The 17513-nt window shown below is 39.0% G+C and overlaps 1 protein-coding gene across 1 annotated transcript; it reads right to left on the reverse strand.

Annotated features, from left to right (window-relative positions):
* Window positions 1-2043: 2043 nt before the first annotated feature.
* Window positions 2044-16931, reverse strand: LOC128361701 (desmoglein-2.1-like). The gene is made up of 16 exons (XM_053322245.1): window positions 16884-16931; window positions 13136-13255; window positions 12589-12747; window positions 11862-12003; window positions 10547-10707; window positions 10013-10147; window positions 9734-9919; window positions 9291-9363; window positions 9099-9191; window positions 8717-9020; window positions 8467-8609; window positions 7701-7922; window positions 7004-7249; window positions 4833-4963; window positions 4414-4716; window positions 2044-3312 (listed from the first exon to the last, which is right to left on the reverse strand). Exons 1-16 carry the CDS (start codon window positions 16929-16931, stop codon window positions 2044-2046), a joined length of 3735 nt encoding a protein of 1244 aa, XP_053178220.1.
* Window positions 16932-17513: the final 582 nt, after the last annotated feature.

A 17513-nucleotide genomic window follows, 5' to 3' on the forward strand; every position in this document is an offset into this window, starting at 1 on the left:
TTCTGACAAGAATTTATCATTGTTATTGGGTGAAAAAATATGATATACCCCCTGTGATTAACTGTCTATTTGACTACATTTTAGGAAAAGTTGATGACTTCTAAAACACAGCAGTACTGAATGCCGTAATACAGTAAGTAAGACAACTTTATTTCCCTTGTTCAGATTCATTCTGAACAATGTAAACAATCTTAGAATGGATCTGAACAAGGTAAAAACATTAGTTGCTTTACAAGGGAAATAAAAAAAATAAAATAAATGCCAGTAAAAATAAGAGACGGAATCTAAAAACACTATGACACATTACAATCACAGGTACAAACATGTTGCATCTGCGGTCAAAGACCTGATGCCACACCTGCTAATGCGGTCAGGCCAATCTGATCACATTCTGATCATTGTGTTCTGTGTTTTGTGTTTTTCTTTATCCGGATGACATACCCAGATAAAGATGACATTTTAGAGCCAGGTGTAAATCAGGTCATTATATATTCACAAACTTTCCTACAAAGAAATGATTCGATAAGTTAAAGTATGTTAGAGATATAGCCTGTCTAATCTCAGTGAGTGTTCCAAAGTGTAGGGCTTAAAGTGCAAAGGTCCATTCACCTGTTGTCACTGGCTGTATTACCAGAATAGCCAGCAGGGCCCAATCTACTGACCTAAGGGAATGTACAGGTATGAAAGGGTTAGCAGATCTGTGAGTCATTTTAGTATACGCCAGTTAATTCTTTTGTCTATGTGAAACCTAGTAGAGAGCCAATTATAACTGGTTGGGAAACATTTCTTGAGAATCTTTATTCCTTAAGGGTGTGTTCTTGCAGTCAAACATTGAAGTTCCTGCCAAAAATGGAAGTCAGTGTGTACTAAAGTTTTGCTCGAATGTTGACACAGAAAAACATAAAATGATTGTTCGCTTTAAGTACAAAAAGACTTTATTTAAGTAAGCATGCATGAAATAATTGACGTAACTGTGACAAACACATTATGCCACAATGTATATCAGCATATAAGAATCCGCCTGCATGTTAATAATTGAATCCACATGAACATGTACACACAGTAAAAAAATCCAAGTATAATTAGACAAAAACAGGAAAACAATTAACTTTTTTCATGCAGTGAAAATGGCTTAATTGCCCAACTGACTTAGGTTTTAGCTACATTTACAGTTACAGACATCTTAACACCGACTTAACACAAACAAATAATTTGTCAAACATAAGAGCTCTGTAAAAGTAGATCAAAATCAAGCCAGATCACAATAAACTGCATTGTGAGCATGATTTCTTTTTGATAGTTCTTGTTAAAAACAACACACTTTATATTATAGCTTTATTGAGTTATTAATTGAAATGTAATCACAATAATAAATTCAAATCAAGACTCAATCATCAATGAAAAGAAAGACATCAATGAAAATGAAACTGGAATATGTAGAAATAGATGTAGAGCAGCAGACCATAGCAGGTTTGCTGAGCTGGTCATAATTGGCAATTTGGTTGTAGGTCTATTTTCCCTGAGATGTGGTGGATGTTTTCTGCCTAACCATGACATAGACAATAAACATTGCCAGACATCCCAACTCTACCGGAAGTCACCCGCATATTGATAACGGCTCCCTGAGATACAATCTCCCGGAATCTGCAGCGAGCAAGTGCGCGTTAGATAGTATCTGCGGATGTGTGTGTGACTATCAATGCAGTGTGTGTGAGAGCAAAGTGTACTGATAGCTCTGTGTTGCTGCTTATTAGATCCCCCCCCCCAACATGCAACCACATGTAGATTCTTTCCTAGTAAAAAAACTGCAACACACCCTCCACCAATAAACTGACATGCACATCCAGAGTGTCTCCCACTAAAATACTTGAGATGTTGCCCTGACATTTGTTAAAAAAAAGTGTTCCCACATCACAATTCTGTGAATATCTCCTCCACTGCCATCTTGCAGTAGGTGCAGGATGTGCTCGCTGTGGTGGCAGAGGAACCCATCACGCAGCTCTGAGAACCAGTGGACATGTTGTCCAGATTGTAGAGGAGTATTTAAGAGTTAGAGACATTGGTCTTCTGGAACAGACCTCCTGCTTTCTGGACCAGGTGCCTTCCGCTGCTTGTTGGTGAACCAACCACAAGGACTCTCTGAGATCCTGAAAGCTCTCCTGGCTGTAGAGAACCAGGGGACATGTTATCCTGGCTGCAGAGTACCCTTTGACAGTCAAAGACATTGCTCTTCTGGAACAGACCTCCTGCCTCCTGGACCAGGTGCCCTCCATTGCTTGTTGGTGAACCGACCAACAGGACTCCCTGAGATCCTAAAAGCTCTCCTGGCTGTAGAGTGGCTGGCTGTAGAGAACCAGGGGACATGTTATCCTGGCTGTAGAGGACTCTCTGGGAGTCTAAAACATTGCTCTTCTGGAACAGACCTCCTGCTTCCTGGACCAGCTGCCCTCCACTGCTTGTTGGTGAACGGACCACCAGGACACTCTGAGATCCTGAAAGCCCTCCTGGCTGTAGAGTGCCCGTCTGCACAGCTTGGGTCTGGTTGCCTGTAAGAACTTGCATTGATCCTGCTGGGACCTTGCCCTCCACGACCATCATGGTCTGAAAGCCAGAGGGGTTGCCGGCATGGATCAGGTTGGCACCACCACCTTGGACCCCACCCCTCTCAACCAGCACTAAGCCAGGGCCCTGGGCTTGTCCAGTGGACATCACTGTCTGCCCCTGAACTACCATGCCTTGGGCAGGTCCAGTCTGGGTTCCGTTGACTAGGACCATGCCCTGCAGGTTGGTAGCTGGTGCCTCAGCCAGCAGCATGGTGTTTTGAACTTGTGGCTGGACTACGTAGTGCATTGGCTGCATCACAGGGGTGGTGGTGTAGAAGACAGGCTGCTGTTGCTGTAGCAGGAGCATCTGGCCTTGATTTGCCACCCCTTTCTTCACTGTGGTCATCCCTTCTCTCAATGTAGCTGTGCTTTCTTTCTTCACCTTAGAATGCTGAGATGTCTCCGTGACCACTGTCTGTTCTGTTTTGGGGACAGTTGGCTGCAGCTTGGATACTGAGGTTTGAGTTTTGATGGAGGCACTGGGCAGTGGAGTGAACACCTGCTTGACTTCAGTTTGGATCTTCTTGCCCCCACACACCTCTGCCAGAGTCTTGAACTTTAGTCCAAGGTCGTCGAGAAACTGCAGGTCATTGTCAGACTCCAGGAGGCTGCAGCTGCCCACTGAACCAGCAGGGGAGCCCTGACCTTCAAAGTCGTACACCAGCAGACCATCCTTCCCTCCAAGGCTCTCGCTTAGACCGGATGCCTTCTGTTTAAAAAAGAAATTTAAAAAAAGAAATCTTCACCAAAAAAGCACAGTCAATTTTTGCTTTAATAATGCAAATTGTTTTAACGTACTTTCTAACAAGTGCATGTACCTATATTAAGAACATTTCTCATAACTAAACAGTTTAAACACCAGAAACATGTCTCATTACATCACAAACTCAGCTCAGCAGCCACATTAGGACAGTTACAAAGTCATCCTACTATCACCTGAGGAATACTTCAATGATTAAAGGACATATTTTCAGCAGGATTTGGAAAATTGTGTTCATACATTTACCTTCAGTAGACAAAACTACTGTAACATTATCTTTACATGTCTACCTAAGAAACCAATCAGCTGCAGCTGATTCAGACTGCTGCTGTTCTAGTCCTCTCTAAGACAAAGAAAGTGATTGATAATACCCCAGTTCTCAGACCTTTACATTGACTTTCTGTCTATCAAGGTTTGATTTTAAATTGTTAGTTTATAAAACACATTTCTGATCTGTTTCTACATTATGAAACATCCAAACCTCTCCGATCATCTGGGATGGGTCTACTTTCTGTCCTAGTCAGTCAAAACTAAACATTCTATTTTAGCTTGTTTTGGTTTTCCTTTAGCTTGTTTTTAATTGCATTTAATTGTCATTCTCTTATGTGTTTCTTTTGCACTTTGTCTCAATCCTTTTAATGCTTTATGTAAAGCACCTTGAATTACATTGTTGCTGAAATGTGCTATATAAATAAACTTGCCTTGCCTTGGTGTAGAACAATGGTTGTGCACAGGGTTCTATTTCTTTGTTCTATTAAGCTTTTAAATGTTGGGTTCATGAACTGTCCATTAACACACAGTGACTTAGTTAGTTAAAATGACTCTTTAAAAATTTTGGAAGAAAGTTGATCTTTGTTTATAGTACACAGAATGATTTGAACTGTTTTGAGCAAGGAATTGAGTCTTTTTCAGTCATTCTACTTGTATCTTATTTGAATTGTTTTCCCAGTGGTCCCAACAAAGCTATCAAAATGAGGAATGTCCAGGACAACAAAAGCCCACTATGGGTTTCAGAAAGTAATGGGTAGGAATATTTACAAAATTCCTCACCTGAGAGTAGTACTGTCCCAGGAAGTTGTCTGGCAGAGCCATGCCATCATAAATTTCACCACCTCCTGCCTCTCTGCTTTCAAACTCAGAGTAGAAGCCGCTGTAGCTCATCTGGTTCATCATCCCCCATGTTCCTTCTCTGTGGCCATCTGGATTGATGTGCCCATTTATCCCATCGATGGAAGTAACCGACTTCTGGAAATCGTAGTCTGCCATAGGTGCCATTGCAGAAGATTTGGCTGCCATACCCCTCTGAACCATATCTCCATACGCTGGTGATGGCATGTTAAGTAGCGGCACCTCCTATAACATGGCAAGGATCAAAATGTTAGAATAGAAAGCAACCTGTGTCTATGTCAGTATTTCTGTCTTCAAAAATGAAATTCACGTAAAAGTTCAATTAAATATATTGGTCCTACCGTGTTCTCTCCTTGGCCCTCAGTGTGGTAGTTGATGAGGTGTGATTTAGTGTCGAAAGGCATCTTAGTAAACCCCCCTGGCAGACCGGCGGCATCCCCACATTGGCACAAGAGCAGCAGCAGAGGGATGACTGTGGAAACAAGAAGTTTTAGTCTGATTGTTGGCTCCCAATGTGTAGCTTTGGCAAAGCAGTTTTCCTTCAAAAAAGATCAGTTTAACTATAATTGAATTAACCTGGCACAGAACATTGCTCTTAGATATGCTTACATAATGGGCAATAATTGTTAATAAGACTAGAGGCGTTGCCATAACCATTCATATGTGAGTACATGATTTCATATATCTGATATTTTAGCCTGTGGTGTGTGTTCCACTTTTGGCTACTAGTTGAAAGAGAGTAATTATACCCACATCATGTACGTGCAGTGAACGGGATAATTATTCTTAAAGGTTAACACCTACACACTTACTCAGCTTATTTGTTTATTGGCCAGCGCAACTATTTGTTTCTTATGGTTGACGGAGCATCTAACTAACTAATTTTCTTAGTATAACTGATGGGAACTTACATGAACACACTGTTTTCTGCCAAAGTTAGAACTGTTTCACTACCAAGCCCTAAGGGCGCAGATGAAATAGTTTTTTAAACCCTCAAGAAAAAAAGTCATGATTAGTCATGAATATTTGTTGTTCCAGACAACCAAGGTGGATTGGCGTCATTAGTGCAGTGGTGGATGCACAGTAAATGATGTGAAAGGAAATAGTAGAAGAGCATTGAGTCCTCTGTATTGTTTAGGCTTTTTTGCTTTTTTGCTTTTTGATTTGTGTTTTTTGTTTTTTCCAGTAGAATCTAGTGACTGCACTTTTAAGAGATGGGAACCAACCCATGGATGGAGCGACAGGTGTCATAGCAAAGATGTAATTTATTTTTGGGAGGCAGTTTTTGTCACACAATTTACAGCAGAGAACAAATATAATTGCTGAACCTTTCTGCCCCACCTGTTGTCTTTTATACCTATTGGAATATGCGGGTGAGGGTGTGGTTGCATATTTGCCAAATATATTATTACCTTGGAATGTTGGTCTCATTAAATCAAAATAAAGAGTAAGGGCTAGACCAGGTCAAACTCATTTTCATTGAAGGGCCACACACAGCCCAATTTGATCTCATGTGGGACCATTAAAAAGATGGAAGGAGGAAAGGGAGGAAGGATAGATTGAAGGAAGAATAGACTGAAGGAAGGAAGGGAGGAAGGACAGACTGAAGGAAGACAGACTGGAAGGACAGATTGAAGGAAGGAAGGAAGGAAGGAAGGAAAAGAAGGCAGGAAGGAAAGATGGAAGAAAGGGAAGAAGGACAGATTGAAGGAAGAAAGAAAGGGAGCAAGGACATATGGAATGAAGGAAAGAAAGATAGATGGAAAGAAAGAAGGAAGAAAGGAAGGATAGGCCGCATATTTGACACCCCTGGTCTAGACCTACTCTATGTGTAAAGTGCCTTGAGATGACTTTTGTTGCTTCACTTGAGCCTGTAGTCCTAATTTAAATTCTATCAATACTGAATATACATTTTTAACATAAACACAAAACAAACATTTATTTAAGGTTAAGTTAAGTTATTTAAAAATATATTTATGATTTGTATTGAGGACACTTCAAAGTTGAAAGATAAACGTTTCAGTGCTCTCTAGTGGACAAAAGTAAGAAAAGACTTTAATGATCCCCAGAGGAGAAATCCATGTTACAGGTCTGACAAAATCACTCTTAGGTAGAAAAGATAAACAACCATTCAAAATAAGAATGAGAAAATTGTGCAAATATATAAGTGCTGAAGTAATGAGTCTTGTATGTATGTGTGTGATATATGCATGTCTTCACATCCTAAAATCAATTACTTAACACTGTATAATGATGTTTATCAGTAACAGTCCACATTTCTGTTAATACAGAAATACAATACAATAAATTCTATCTCATAATTGAAGATCTAGATGTCTAGGATCTATATTTGTTCTTGGATTTGAATAATTTGCTTTGCCGTTATCATTGCCTCTCTGGACCTCAACTGGAACTTAAATGTAACTAAACCTGTCTTTGGATAGTCTTGACAAAGGTGTTCAGTGTTTGATCACATGATCCTTCATCAGAATGACCATCAAATAATACTTACGTAATAACAGCAGCAAGCCTAGTAGTATGAGGCCGATGCCTGCAGTGCCTAACACTGCTGTTCCCTTGCTGAGTTTACCGCTGGCGCCTCGTTTTCCACACTCCACTCCATCCTCACAGGTGCAGACCTGGACCTTCATCTTTTGTGGATCTGGACAGGCCTCTCCCTGATTGTCCTTCACCAAAAATTCCACCTCGTACACACCAGGCCACAGGGGCTCCTGGGATCTCAAGATAGCTGCAGTGTCTGCCAACAACATAACAGATCAGTATGGTTTCATAAAAAGTAAAACATAAAGACTCATGGTTGAATATACATTTTCACTTTTATATGTAAAAACAAGAGGTTCTGGACATTCTAGTTGTCTACTGGCCATAGATGCATACCAGGCTTCAAACAAATTTAGGTCATAAGTTTACTTTTTTCCTAGCATAAATTTAGGCATAAAATTAGATTTCTTTTTTTAAACTGAAAACCACACATTTGTATTAGTCACCAATTCATGTCACTATAGAGCGTTTCTAACTTGATTTTAACCCATGTATACATATATATGTGTAAACATACACATTCATGTATATATATATGTACACACACACACACACACACACACACACATATATATATATGTACACATATGCATAACATATGTAGGTGTGTTGGATATCTTTTAGATAATTTACAGTATGTTCCTCACCATTAAGATATTCAACCTGCCATTTGCCCTCAGTGCCCTCTGGGACAATGGAAAAGTGTAAAGGAGGTCCGTTAGGGAATGCATCATTATCCTCAGCGCTGACGATAACAGCATCATCCGTGGTACAAATGGTGTGGATTTTACTGGTCAGGGTGGGGCACTGGTCATTAAAATCTTCCACCTGGATGGCTACAGTGCCAGTGGCTGTTTTAGCAGGTGTGTCTGGGATGGAAATAAAGACAGATCATTGAGCATTTTTATTTCCTCTTTTCAGAGTCAAGTTCAGAGACAAACGCTTCTCTTCCTTGCTGGTGGAGAACAATCATCACAACTGTTAGCCGCTGTTTGTGTACGGACTACAGTATGTCAGGATACATGTTTGAGTTTCAGTTCAAATCTTAAACCAGAAACAACTTCTTCTTCTTTTCTGAAGTTTCTTCTTGTTTTCTTCTTGTCTCACAGAATTGGAGTCACACAGCCTCAGCATTGGCACTAATATTTACCACATTAGGTTGCGAAGACCAAATTTGCACTCGTCCACTTTTATTATATTTCCAGTATATTTATGTCCTCCCATGACCCCATAGCTTTTGGAAACTCTGGTCATAATCTAATGGCATGATTGACCTGACATTCTTTATTCACACTTCCAAAATAGTATGTTTTTACTCTGATTTTACTCAGAGCAAACTTTTAATTGTCATCAAAGCTACTACGAAATCTGTAAAATCTAGAGCTGGAGCAGATGTTTAGAGGAAGAGTGTACCTTCTGTCATGCAGAGTACTTCAGCAAAGTATGTCCCATTGACTAGGAATGGAGATTCTCTGTCAGGCATCTTGTTCAGTTTGATCTCAGCTGTCTTTGGGTCAATGATTAGCCAGTTGTCAGGATCTGAACCTTTGGCATACCTACAGCACAAATAATCTCTGTTAGTTACTATTGAGTGTAGAATTTATTGACATTGTATTTTTAACTGTAGGGGGATTCATGTCCAAATGTTTGTGTATGCACTGACCTGACATTCTCAGCTGGCTCTCCTGTGTCTCCATCTATAGCAGGGTAGTGGGCAATAACATTTTTAATGTTAAAGGACGTGTCTCCCTCTGAGATGGGAATAGCTTTGACTTTGGGGTCAAAGCGTGGCCCTTCAGGCTGGTTCTTCACATTGATTTTGATTGGATAAGTTTTAAATGTGGTCCCGCTTTGCCATGATGATCCTCCGGACCCACCTCCCGTACCACCACCACTGACACCACTAGTTCCACCAGATCCCCCACCTGGTCCCCCTCCTGCTCCGCCTCCTGATCCTCCTCCACCTCCTCCCCCTCCTGGTCCCCCTCCACCTCCTGATCCTCCTGATCCTCCTGATCCTCCTCCCCCTCCTGGTCCCCCTCCACCTCCTGATCCTCCTGATCCTCCTCCCCCTCCTGGTCCCCCTCCGCCTCCTGATCCTCCTGTTCCTCCTCCCCCTCCCCCGCCTCCTGATCCTCCTCCCCCTGCTCCGCCTCCTGATCCTCCTCCCCCTCCTGGTCCGCCTCCCCCACCTGCTCCCCCGATACTTATACCAGCTCCTGAATTTGCCCCTGAGCCATCATGTGGTGGAGCCTTGTTCCTCACAGCTAGTCCTAGGTCAAGGTTCTTCACATTCTCATAATCAACAGCCTGTGAAATGAGACAAAGAGACACACAAAAAAACAATTATAACAATAACAAATATAAGCATTTGTGAATACATGCTTACAGAATTGAGAAAAATCAGGACTGGTTTTCAGAGGCTTTCCATGTTAAGGTAATGGGACCTCTGCTGCAGGTCATTGCCCTATCTCTTTTTCCCTGATTCCTGTCGGCCTCTCTGCCAGTTATTTACTAAAAATCAATCAATCAATTAAAAAGATTAACCAATAATACAGAGAGCAATGGACATGTAGTGCAACTGCCAGAAAATGCTCTCTAGTTTTGCTGTATTACACAGTTGCACCGTCAAATGTCATTTATTCTAAACTGAAATGCAGAAACACTGCTGTAGTTGTACCTTGTCAAGCATAAGGACACCCTCATTGGTGTTAGGGTCTGTTTTGATGCTGAAGTACCCAGCCTCGTTGCCTTTGACAATATCAAACACGGCTTCCCAGTTGTCTGTGTTCTTCACGTCCAGGTCCTCTGCTTTGATTCTCATCACCTCCACACCCTCTGTGTTCTCCTCAATGCTGCCCTCATACTGTAAGCAAAAGACATTATGAGACGAGTTGTTATGTAATATTAAACAGTCTTAAAAGTAAAAAAAGTCAGAAAAAACCCCAGAAAAAACTACCATCTCATTTTCGAGAGTGGGAAGGTTGTCATTCACATCTTGGATATTAATGGTAACAGTGCTGGTTGCTGTGTTTCCCCCTGGTTGACCGTCTAAGTCTCGACCTATCACCGTCAGAATGTACTGATCTGTTTCCTGAAATACAAAAGACATAAATTACTTACAAAGACTGTATCACACATTGATGTGAGATTAGATCAGTGTAAGAGGAGTTGAACTATGACCTATATTATAATTATACTATAAAGTGTACTGTAGTTGCTCTATGGACAAAACAGCAATACCTGTGCACCACACCTCCATTTTCTCCATCTCCATTTTCCTTTTCAAACTTTGATTCACACATTCATACATAGATGCTGCCAAGTATGTTGGGTTTAAGGGTCTTGCTCTAGGGTACATCATTGACTTTTTGCCACATGTGCGTAATTTTGAGTTACACCATGATGTTATCCAATGAATTAGTTACTATCATAGTTGTTTTTCTGACTATGTTAAAGGTCCTGTGCATGTATTGTATTGTGTAGTCCATACCTCTCTGTCCAGCTCAGGACTTTTGACGTAGATGGTTCCATCACTAGTTATGGAGAACATGTCATGAGGTGGATTCTGACTCCCAAGTGAATAAGCTATTTTAGAGTTGTTATTCCCGGGTTCATCAGCATCAGTTGCAACGACTTTCATAACTGACGTCCCTGTAATAATATAGCAACAAATAAAACAGTCATCAAATATAATATTGGAGACATTGTATCAAAAAGTGAGAAAACATTTGACATTGATGTCGATAGTGTACACTGACATGCCCCATTAAGCTGCTTAGTGGACTCGAATATGTCCTGCTCTATCCCTGCTCTTTCCTAATTAGTAGTAATCAGCCTAACAACACACTTTTCTGTGGTATGTCAAACTCAGAACACATATTTATTCTTACTTTACATGGACTTTATACAAAGGTTAGGGAAGTCGGGAGGCCTTGGGGCTAACCTCCCACCACCAATGCTGCCTACCATTTTCATTTGGTGTCTGGTGAATGAATTGGACAAGCCACAACATTGGATTCCCTTACACAAACATTTATATAGACTGTAACATCATGATTTTCACAGAAACGATTGTGCATTCCGCACAATGCTATTGAGCTACAGAGGTGCACTGCCTTCAGTCTTTTGCCTTAAGCTACCTTTGACATGATAGTCAGACAGACGTTTGCATGGTGTTAGGAAACGGTGTTACAGTGATTACACCTAACGTCAACAACTCACTGTCTGCATATCACCTACTGTCTAAAAAAAACAAAATATCTCTTTTGATCAATTTCAGGAAGGGTCTTCAACCTGGGCCAGATAAAGAGACTACCCTACCCACACCCATCTAGAGACCGGTACTCGAACCTGCACCTCCACCCATCCACCAGGCACCTGACTTCAACCTCATCCCTTCATACTCTACACCTCACCTTTACCCCTCATCCCTTCATCCCCAACCCTTCAACCCTCATCCCTCTTCTTTCTTTAAACTCATATCTAAGTTGCCGTGGTCTCTTTTAGTGAAATCTCGTGCATGATTTTCATTTTTAGCTAACTTCTATATGCATTACCAATTGCATCTTATCTATTTGTCAGGTGCTTTGTCAGCACCTTCTTTTTATTATCTGTATATATTACATGTTTACATACAGTAAGACTATATCAGATATAATCTCACCTGTAAATATTGCCTCATTAGCACTTTATTATACAATTGCATTTTGCTGTACATGTACAATGTGATTACTCTAATCTAAATTTGCCATCACCCATCAGTGTGGAAATTTGTGAGAGCCATTCACAATAGTAGAAATACTAACCTGCAGGGCTGTTCTCATCTACAGCCCCAGGGCTTATGGCACCAAACACTGGAGGGTTGTCATTCTCATCTTCAACCTTGAACCGTAGCAAAACATCTTCCTCTGCCTTGACACCATTAGTGTATTTAGCAGTACTTGTCAGCTGAAGCAACAGGGGACAAAAATGCAATCATCGTCATCATCTGACTTAGCAAGATTAATTTCCTTTCAGAGATTGACTTCTAAAATGTATCACTTTCACTTACAGTTATAGTTTGGATCACATTTGACCTGATTTGACATTTGACAGATGTAAAAACAACCCAAATGTCTTTTACCCTGAAATTTGATGACTTTTCCTAAAATATCCTACAAATGTTTGTCCAGTGAGGCTGTTCTGGGTCAAATTGGAGCTGTATCTATTGCCATGTGTTTTAGTGAAATGAATAGTTAATGGTTCTAATAATATTTCTTTTTATGATGTAGCAGTGAAGATGATATTGTGTGATAGTAGCAGTTTTTCTCCAAAAATGAGTGGTGTAAAAGCTAAAACATCTGCTCTCTGAAACATTAATCAAGGTTTAATCAGCCAATTATTGATCAATCAGATCAGCTATTGATGAATTCTTAATAGATTTGTGGTTCAAAATATGGTATAGACACTTTTTATGAGGGGAACATGCTACGAGGGTATAGAATATGAACAGTATGTAACAACATAGAATAGAAGCTGTTATGCATCACTCACGTTGTATGAAGCGATGTCCTCCCTGTCAAGCTTTTTCCTCAGATGAATCAGTCCCGTGTTACTTTCAACTACAAACACATTGAAGGGAAACTTGCTTGCACCAACACCCTCCAGGCTGTAGACAATATTCCCTTTGCCATTAGTAAGGTCTGAATGAACCTGATACACAGAGTGGAGGACTAGATTCAGCTTAACACAGTCTCATTCAAACGAATTTCAGTGCATCAGAAGGAACAAACAACAACACATTTACACCAGAAAAACAAGAAAAGCATATTGCAGGGTTGGAAAACGATTTATTCTAAGTGTCCCTTATTGTCCCAAGCACTGAAGTCTTCAAACTAAAAAATGCTACTCACTGCGAAATTAGAACGCACATTTCAACATAAAAAATATGCTGTCAAATCTGTTCATTTGTAAATAATCATGTAAACAATAAATGCTATAATAATGCAAATACTCTTTAAACTGCTTTTTAAAGCTTTAAATGTGTTGTAATTCAAAGTTGTCAGGAAGCAATAAAGAAAGTGAAAGACCAGTGACTCACCTTGGCAACCTCTTTAGTGTAGTCTGTATTTTCTTTCAGCTTTACTGATGGAGGAATCCATATTCTTTTTTTTCTTATCAGATAGGACCCAGAGTTGGCCTCCAACAGAGCAGCCTGGATCTGTAATGTGACAGATGTGATGACTCTCAATTACTTGTCAGATTCATTTACACCACATTTTTAAATCAGCTGTATTTTATTTTATTTTGGGGCATCTTTTGCCTTTATTTGAAAGTACATGGCATAGAGAAAGAGATTTCATATAGAATATAGAATCAACCACAGTTTGCACTGTTGGTATTCAAGAACTCCTCATTGCAGGTTTGACGGCCAACCTAGTAACCTGCATCTGATTTTCTACAGCAAATGACTGTGTTGTATTTGGCTCACCCTATTTAACCCTCCTGTTGACCCATTTTAAAGATGTTTTAATATCAGAACCATGGATTTCTATCATCTAATTACCTGAATGTTCACAAGGATGCTTCCACACTACATTATTTGTAAACTAAATCATCCCTACTTTCATTGAATTGGATGATCAGCTGTACTTTATGCTTTCTTATAAAACAGTCAAACTAGACTGTTTCAAATTTGACCCATCAACATATTTTCCTTTGATCTTAAATTTAGTTGGCATAATTAATAATTTCTGCTTTTTAACTAAAACATAAGGTAGAATACCATTTAAATGAGGCCCATTGACCATCATTTCCCAAAATATATGTGCAAACAATAATGTGATAATAAGTTGGACTGAAGTTGGCTAAAAAGATCTAACACAGAATTTGGTTTTCTATGTTTTATTAACAGGCAAACTAGACACAATTGACCCCGGAGTACAAAAGTTTGACGGGGTTGACGGGAAGACAACAGGAAGGTTAAATGGGTGTGTCTGTTTGTTAGTGACATGCGGTTTGACAAAAATGAGTTTTGGATCTTTACTGCCTCCAGTAAAATACATGTATACAAAATAATGTATTTCACAAAATGTAAAACTATAGGAACATGAAACATGAACTTAATATCGAGGATGGAAAAAGTGATAGATTAAAGATTTAAAATGGAATTAAATCAAGATGAAATAAAGTGACATTAGTTGAGGTGATACAGTACAATATAAATATAGTAGGTGAGTTAGGTTAAAGAATTTTATGAACATAGGTTTTTAAAAGGGGACACATTATGCTTTTTCTGGTTTGTCAATGATGTTGCTGATTCCAGCCCAAACATGTAGAGTCAAGAACAAGAACAAGCAGTGAAATCCTTCTACTATCGCTGGTTTCATGTTATGCTGACACAGCTTTGTGTCTGCCGAGGGGCAGTTTCATCAGGAGGGGGGCCTTAAAGAAACCGGAGACAAAACGGCGTGTTTCACATCAACTATAAATGAAGGGCTGCATTAAGGGTCAATATAAAATAAATTAAGTGTTTTAAAAATGTTAAATGATACAAAGATATTCCTGTAAAGCCCCATATGGAAAATAGCCTCACTGTCAGCTTTAGTCCTGGACTGATGGACAGTTAATGCAAGACAGATTTTAGTATGGGATGATTTATTAATTCGTTTTTTTTTTTTTTTTTCAGTTTTTTATTGGTGCAAAAACAAAACTATACTATAGTGATGTTAAACATATAACAATGTAGGAAATAAAGTAATTAGATTAGAGTTATATAATTACAGATTATTTTAGAAATTCTTTATTGCATATTGTAGTTTTTTTATCACTTATAATAATGATAATAATAATATTTTTTCGGAAAAGACATGTTTCACTTTGAGAGTGCTTCATTGCCTAGTCATTTAAAGGTAAAATATACTAAAATTGTGTAGATAATGCCATTCTAATGACTTAATAAAGTTAATCCAATATCTGTCTTCTTAGGATGGAAATAAAATAAAATAGAAAAAATAGAAATAATAATGTGGGGGTTTAAGTGTTTAGTGATGCTGAATTAGTGACAGAATCACACAATGCAGGTACTGTTTACACACCTTCATTGCCTCTGTTTTCAATACAACATTCAAGCATTCACTGTTTTTGATGCTCTCAGTTATTCTGATGACTCCACATATTTAAATGAAATGCTTTTCAGTCAGTGAGATGTGACATGAGCACAGTCTGCACTACACAGGTAGGAGGCAGTGCAGTTATATCTTATTTAGTATTCATATTGAACTCTATTTTTACTGAACTTACTTTACTGAAATGAATTGATTGTTTGCTGTTACTCTGCCAAGAAGGAGATATCATAGCTGTCAGAAAGGAACAATTAAAGAGGCTGAACTCTCAATATGGATTAAGGTACTGGGAATCATCCACCTGTTATTGTTTAGTGCATGGGAGAGGCTGACACACCTGATCACACCCTTTAATGCCCTGAAGATAACTGGGCATACATTATAGTTAATGTATGAGCATGTCAGGATAACATGAGGTGTGTTAGGCAGCAGAGTACAGGGTAGCCTCGCATTGTTTCAGTGTGAAAGAAGAGCTCAGTCTGACTCACCAAATATATGACACACATGAGTAAATCTATGAAATGATCCCTCAAGTCACTGCTGTCACTTCTTCACTGAATAGTAATTTCTTGTTGTTTTGAGTGTGCACCCTAACGAGTTCCAGCACCCTCCCGTTTCATGTGAACAGTATGAATATGAATTAGAATCAATTACGTAAAATAAAGTGGTAAAATAAGTGTGGGTTTGATCAATCAAATTAAAACAGGCTCTGTTAAGACATTATATCGCCCAGGGCAACAACAGCAGCTGTGTTAACTTGTTCTTGGTTGATGTATTAGGGATTAAATTCCTGTTCATTCTCTGGTTTGGGAGCTAGAACAAACAAGTGTTAGCCAATAATAAAGTTGTATATTTCATATTGCTTATAAATGAATAGTTGTCTGAAGAACATGCAGCAAACTTTCTACATACAATCATAAGCACATATAGTCATCAGCACATTGTGCTTAATGCTTGTCTCCAATACAAATAACCTGACTTGTTTTTCTACATTCAAGTGGCATCATTTTCTTTCAGTGTCTTAATGCATCTTTAAGACACTAAAACAAATGGATCATAATGCTTTTTAATGCATTTTATAATCCACATACTGACCACATGATTACTGATATGACAAGAGTGCGATTTCAATCAAACATAAAGTATAGGGAAGCTGCATAATTAATGTCAGTGTACAGCATCAAATCCAACCAGTCCGACATTATGTGCTTATGAAAGTAAGATTAACTGCCAAATCCATACACAAGCCCATGTGTTTAGGGTAAGTGTTGAGGAATGGTGTTGTTTTTTGAGAAATGATGCCAAGCCTTTCCCTGTCTTATGAAAGCAAACACAGAACTCTCTCTCCCCATCCTTCATCTATGTTACCATGGCAGCCACATGTTAAGACAGATGGTTAACACACATCCAGTCAATGGTTTACCAAGTGAGTATTGTTTGGACTGGATTTAACCTGATTTAACTGAATTAAAAAGTTATGTAATACAAACAAATTAGTTTATTAAGTATTTTGTTAAAGCTTGTATGACTGAAATAGCCTATTTGCTCTGCCTGTGCCTGTTATGAATGATATAATAATATAGCTAATGTGTCCACTATTAACACTATTAAAACATTTTTCTATGTTTATAGTCCAGATCTCCAGAGAAACTAAATATAGTCTGTCATGCATAACAAACAAAAATCAACAGTTAAGATAAGATATGCTGGGTCTTCTGCACTCACCAAAAACAGCAGCAGTGACACAAACACGGGTGAAGAAACCCGAGTCATGACTGCAAAAAAAGTCCTGGAATCCGTATGAAGTAAAGCAATACAGTCCCAATGAAGTCGAGAAGAGTTCCTGACTGACTGTGTTGTGCAGCTGATGGAGCTGAGGAGGAGGCTTAAGAAAGAGGAGTGCTTCCTTAAACTCACACCCACCCCTCAAGCAGAGACAAAGCACAGTGTGATAGAAAGACAGATACTGTAGCCTGCCAACATTCACACCTTGATACATGTTGATAGTCAGATGAGAAGATATAAACATTCCTGGGCTACAACAATTTTTAAACATATTCTCACTTATTAAGAAAAGTGTAACTTCACATTATGGGAATATTACCCAAAGTAAAAATCATCACATTTAAGGTGTTTTAATAACTTATGTAGGTGAGTCACTGTGTGTAATATCGAAAGCAGCTGGAACAGCGAATAAAAATCCAGTCATCATGAAAGAGTTACGTTACACCTGTTTGTGTCTGTAGACTACACTTGTTGTTATTTTTTAAAATTTCATTAAACTAAACTAACTATTTCATTACTAACTGAAGATGACATTTACTCTTTTAATGCAATATTCTGTGTTTGGGATGT

The sequence above is a fragment of the Scomber japonicus genome, chromosome 7 (genome assembly GCF_027409825.1).
Source record: "Scomber japonicus isolate fScoJap1 chromosome 7, fScoJap1.pri, whole genome shotgun sequence".
Taxonomy (NCBI): domain Eukaryota; kingdom Metazoa; phylum Chordata; class Actinopteri; order Scombriformes; family Scombridae; genus Scomber; species Scomber japonicus.

Coding starts and splice junctions, on each gene's coding strand:
- LOC128361701 (XM_053322245.1), bottom strand. CDS start 16,931: ATGACTCGGGTTTCTTCACCCGTGTTTGTGTCACTGCTGCTGTTTTTG. Junction 9,364..9,733: donor GTGTCCTTATGCTTGACAAG/GTACAACTACAG, acceptor CTCATTTCACAG/GCTGTTGATTATGAGAATGT. Junction 7,923..8,466: donor AGTACTCTGCATGACAGAAG/GTACACTCTTCC, acceptor TTTCCATCCCAG/ACACACCTGCTAAAACAGCC.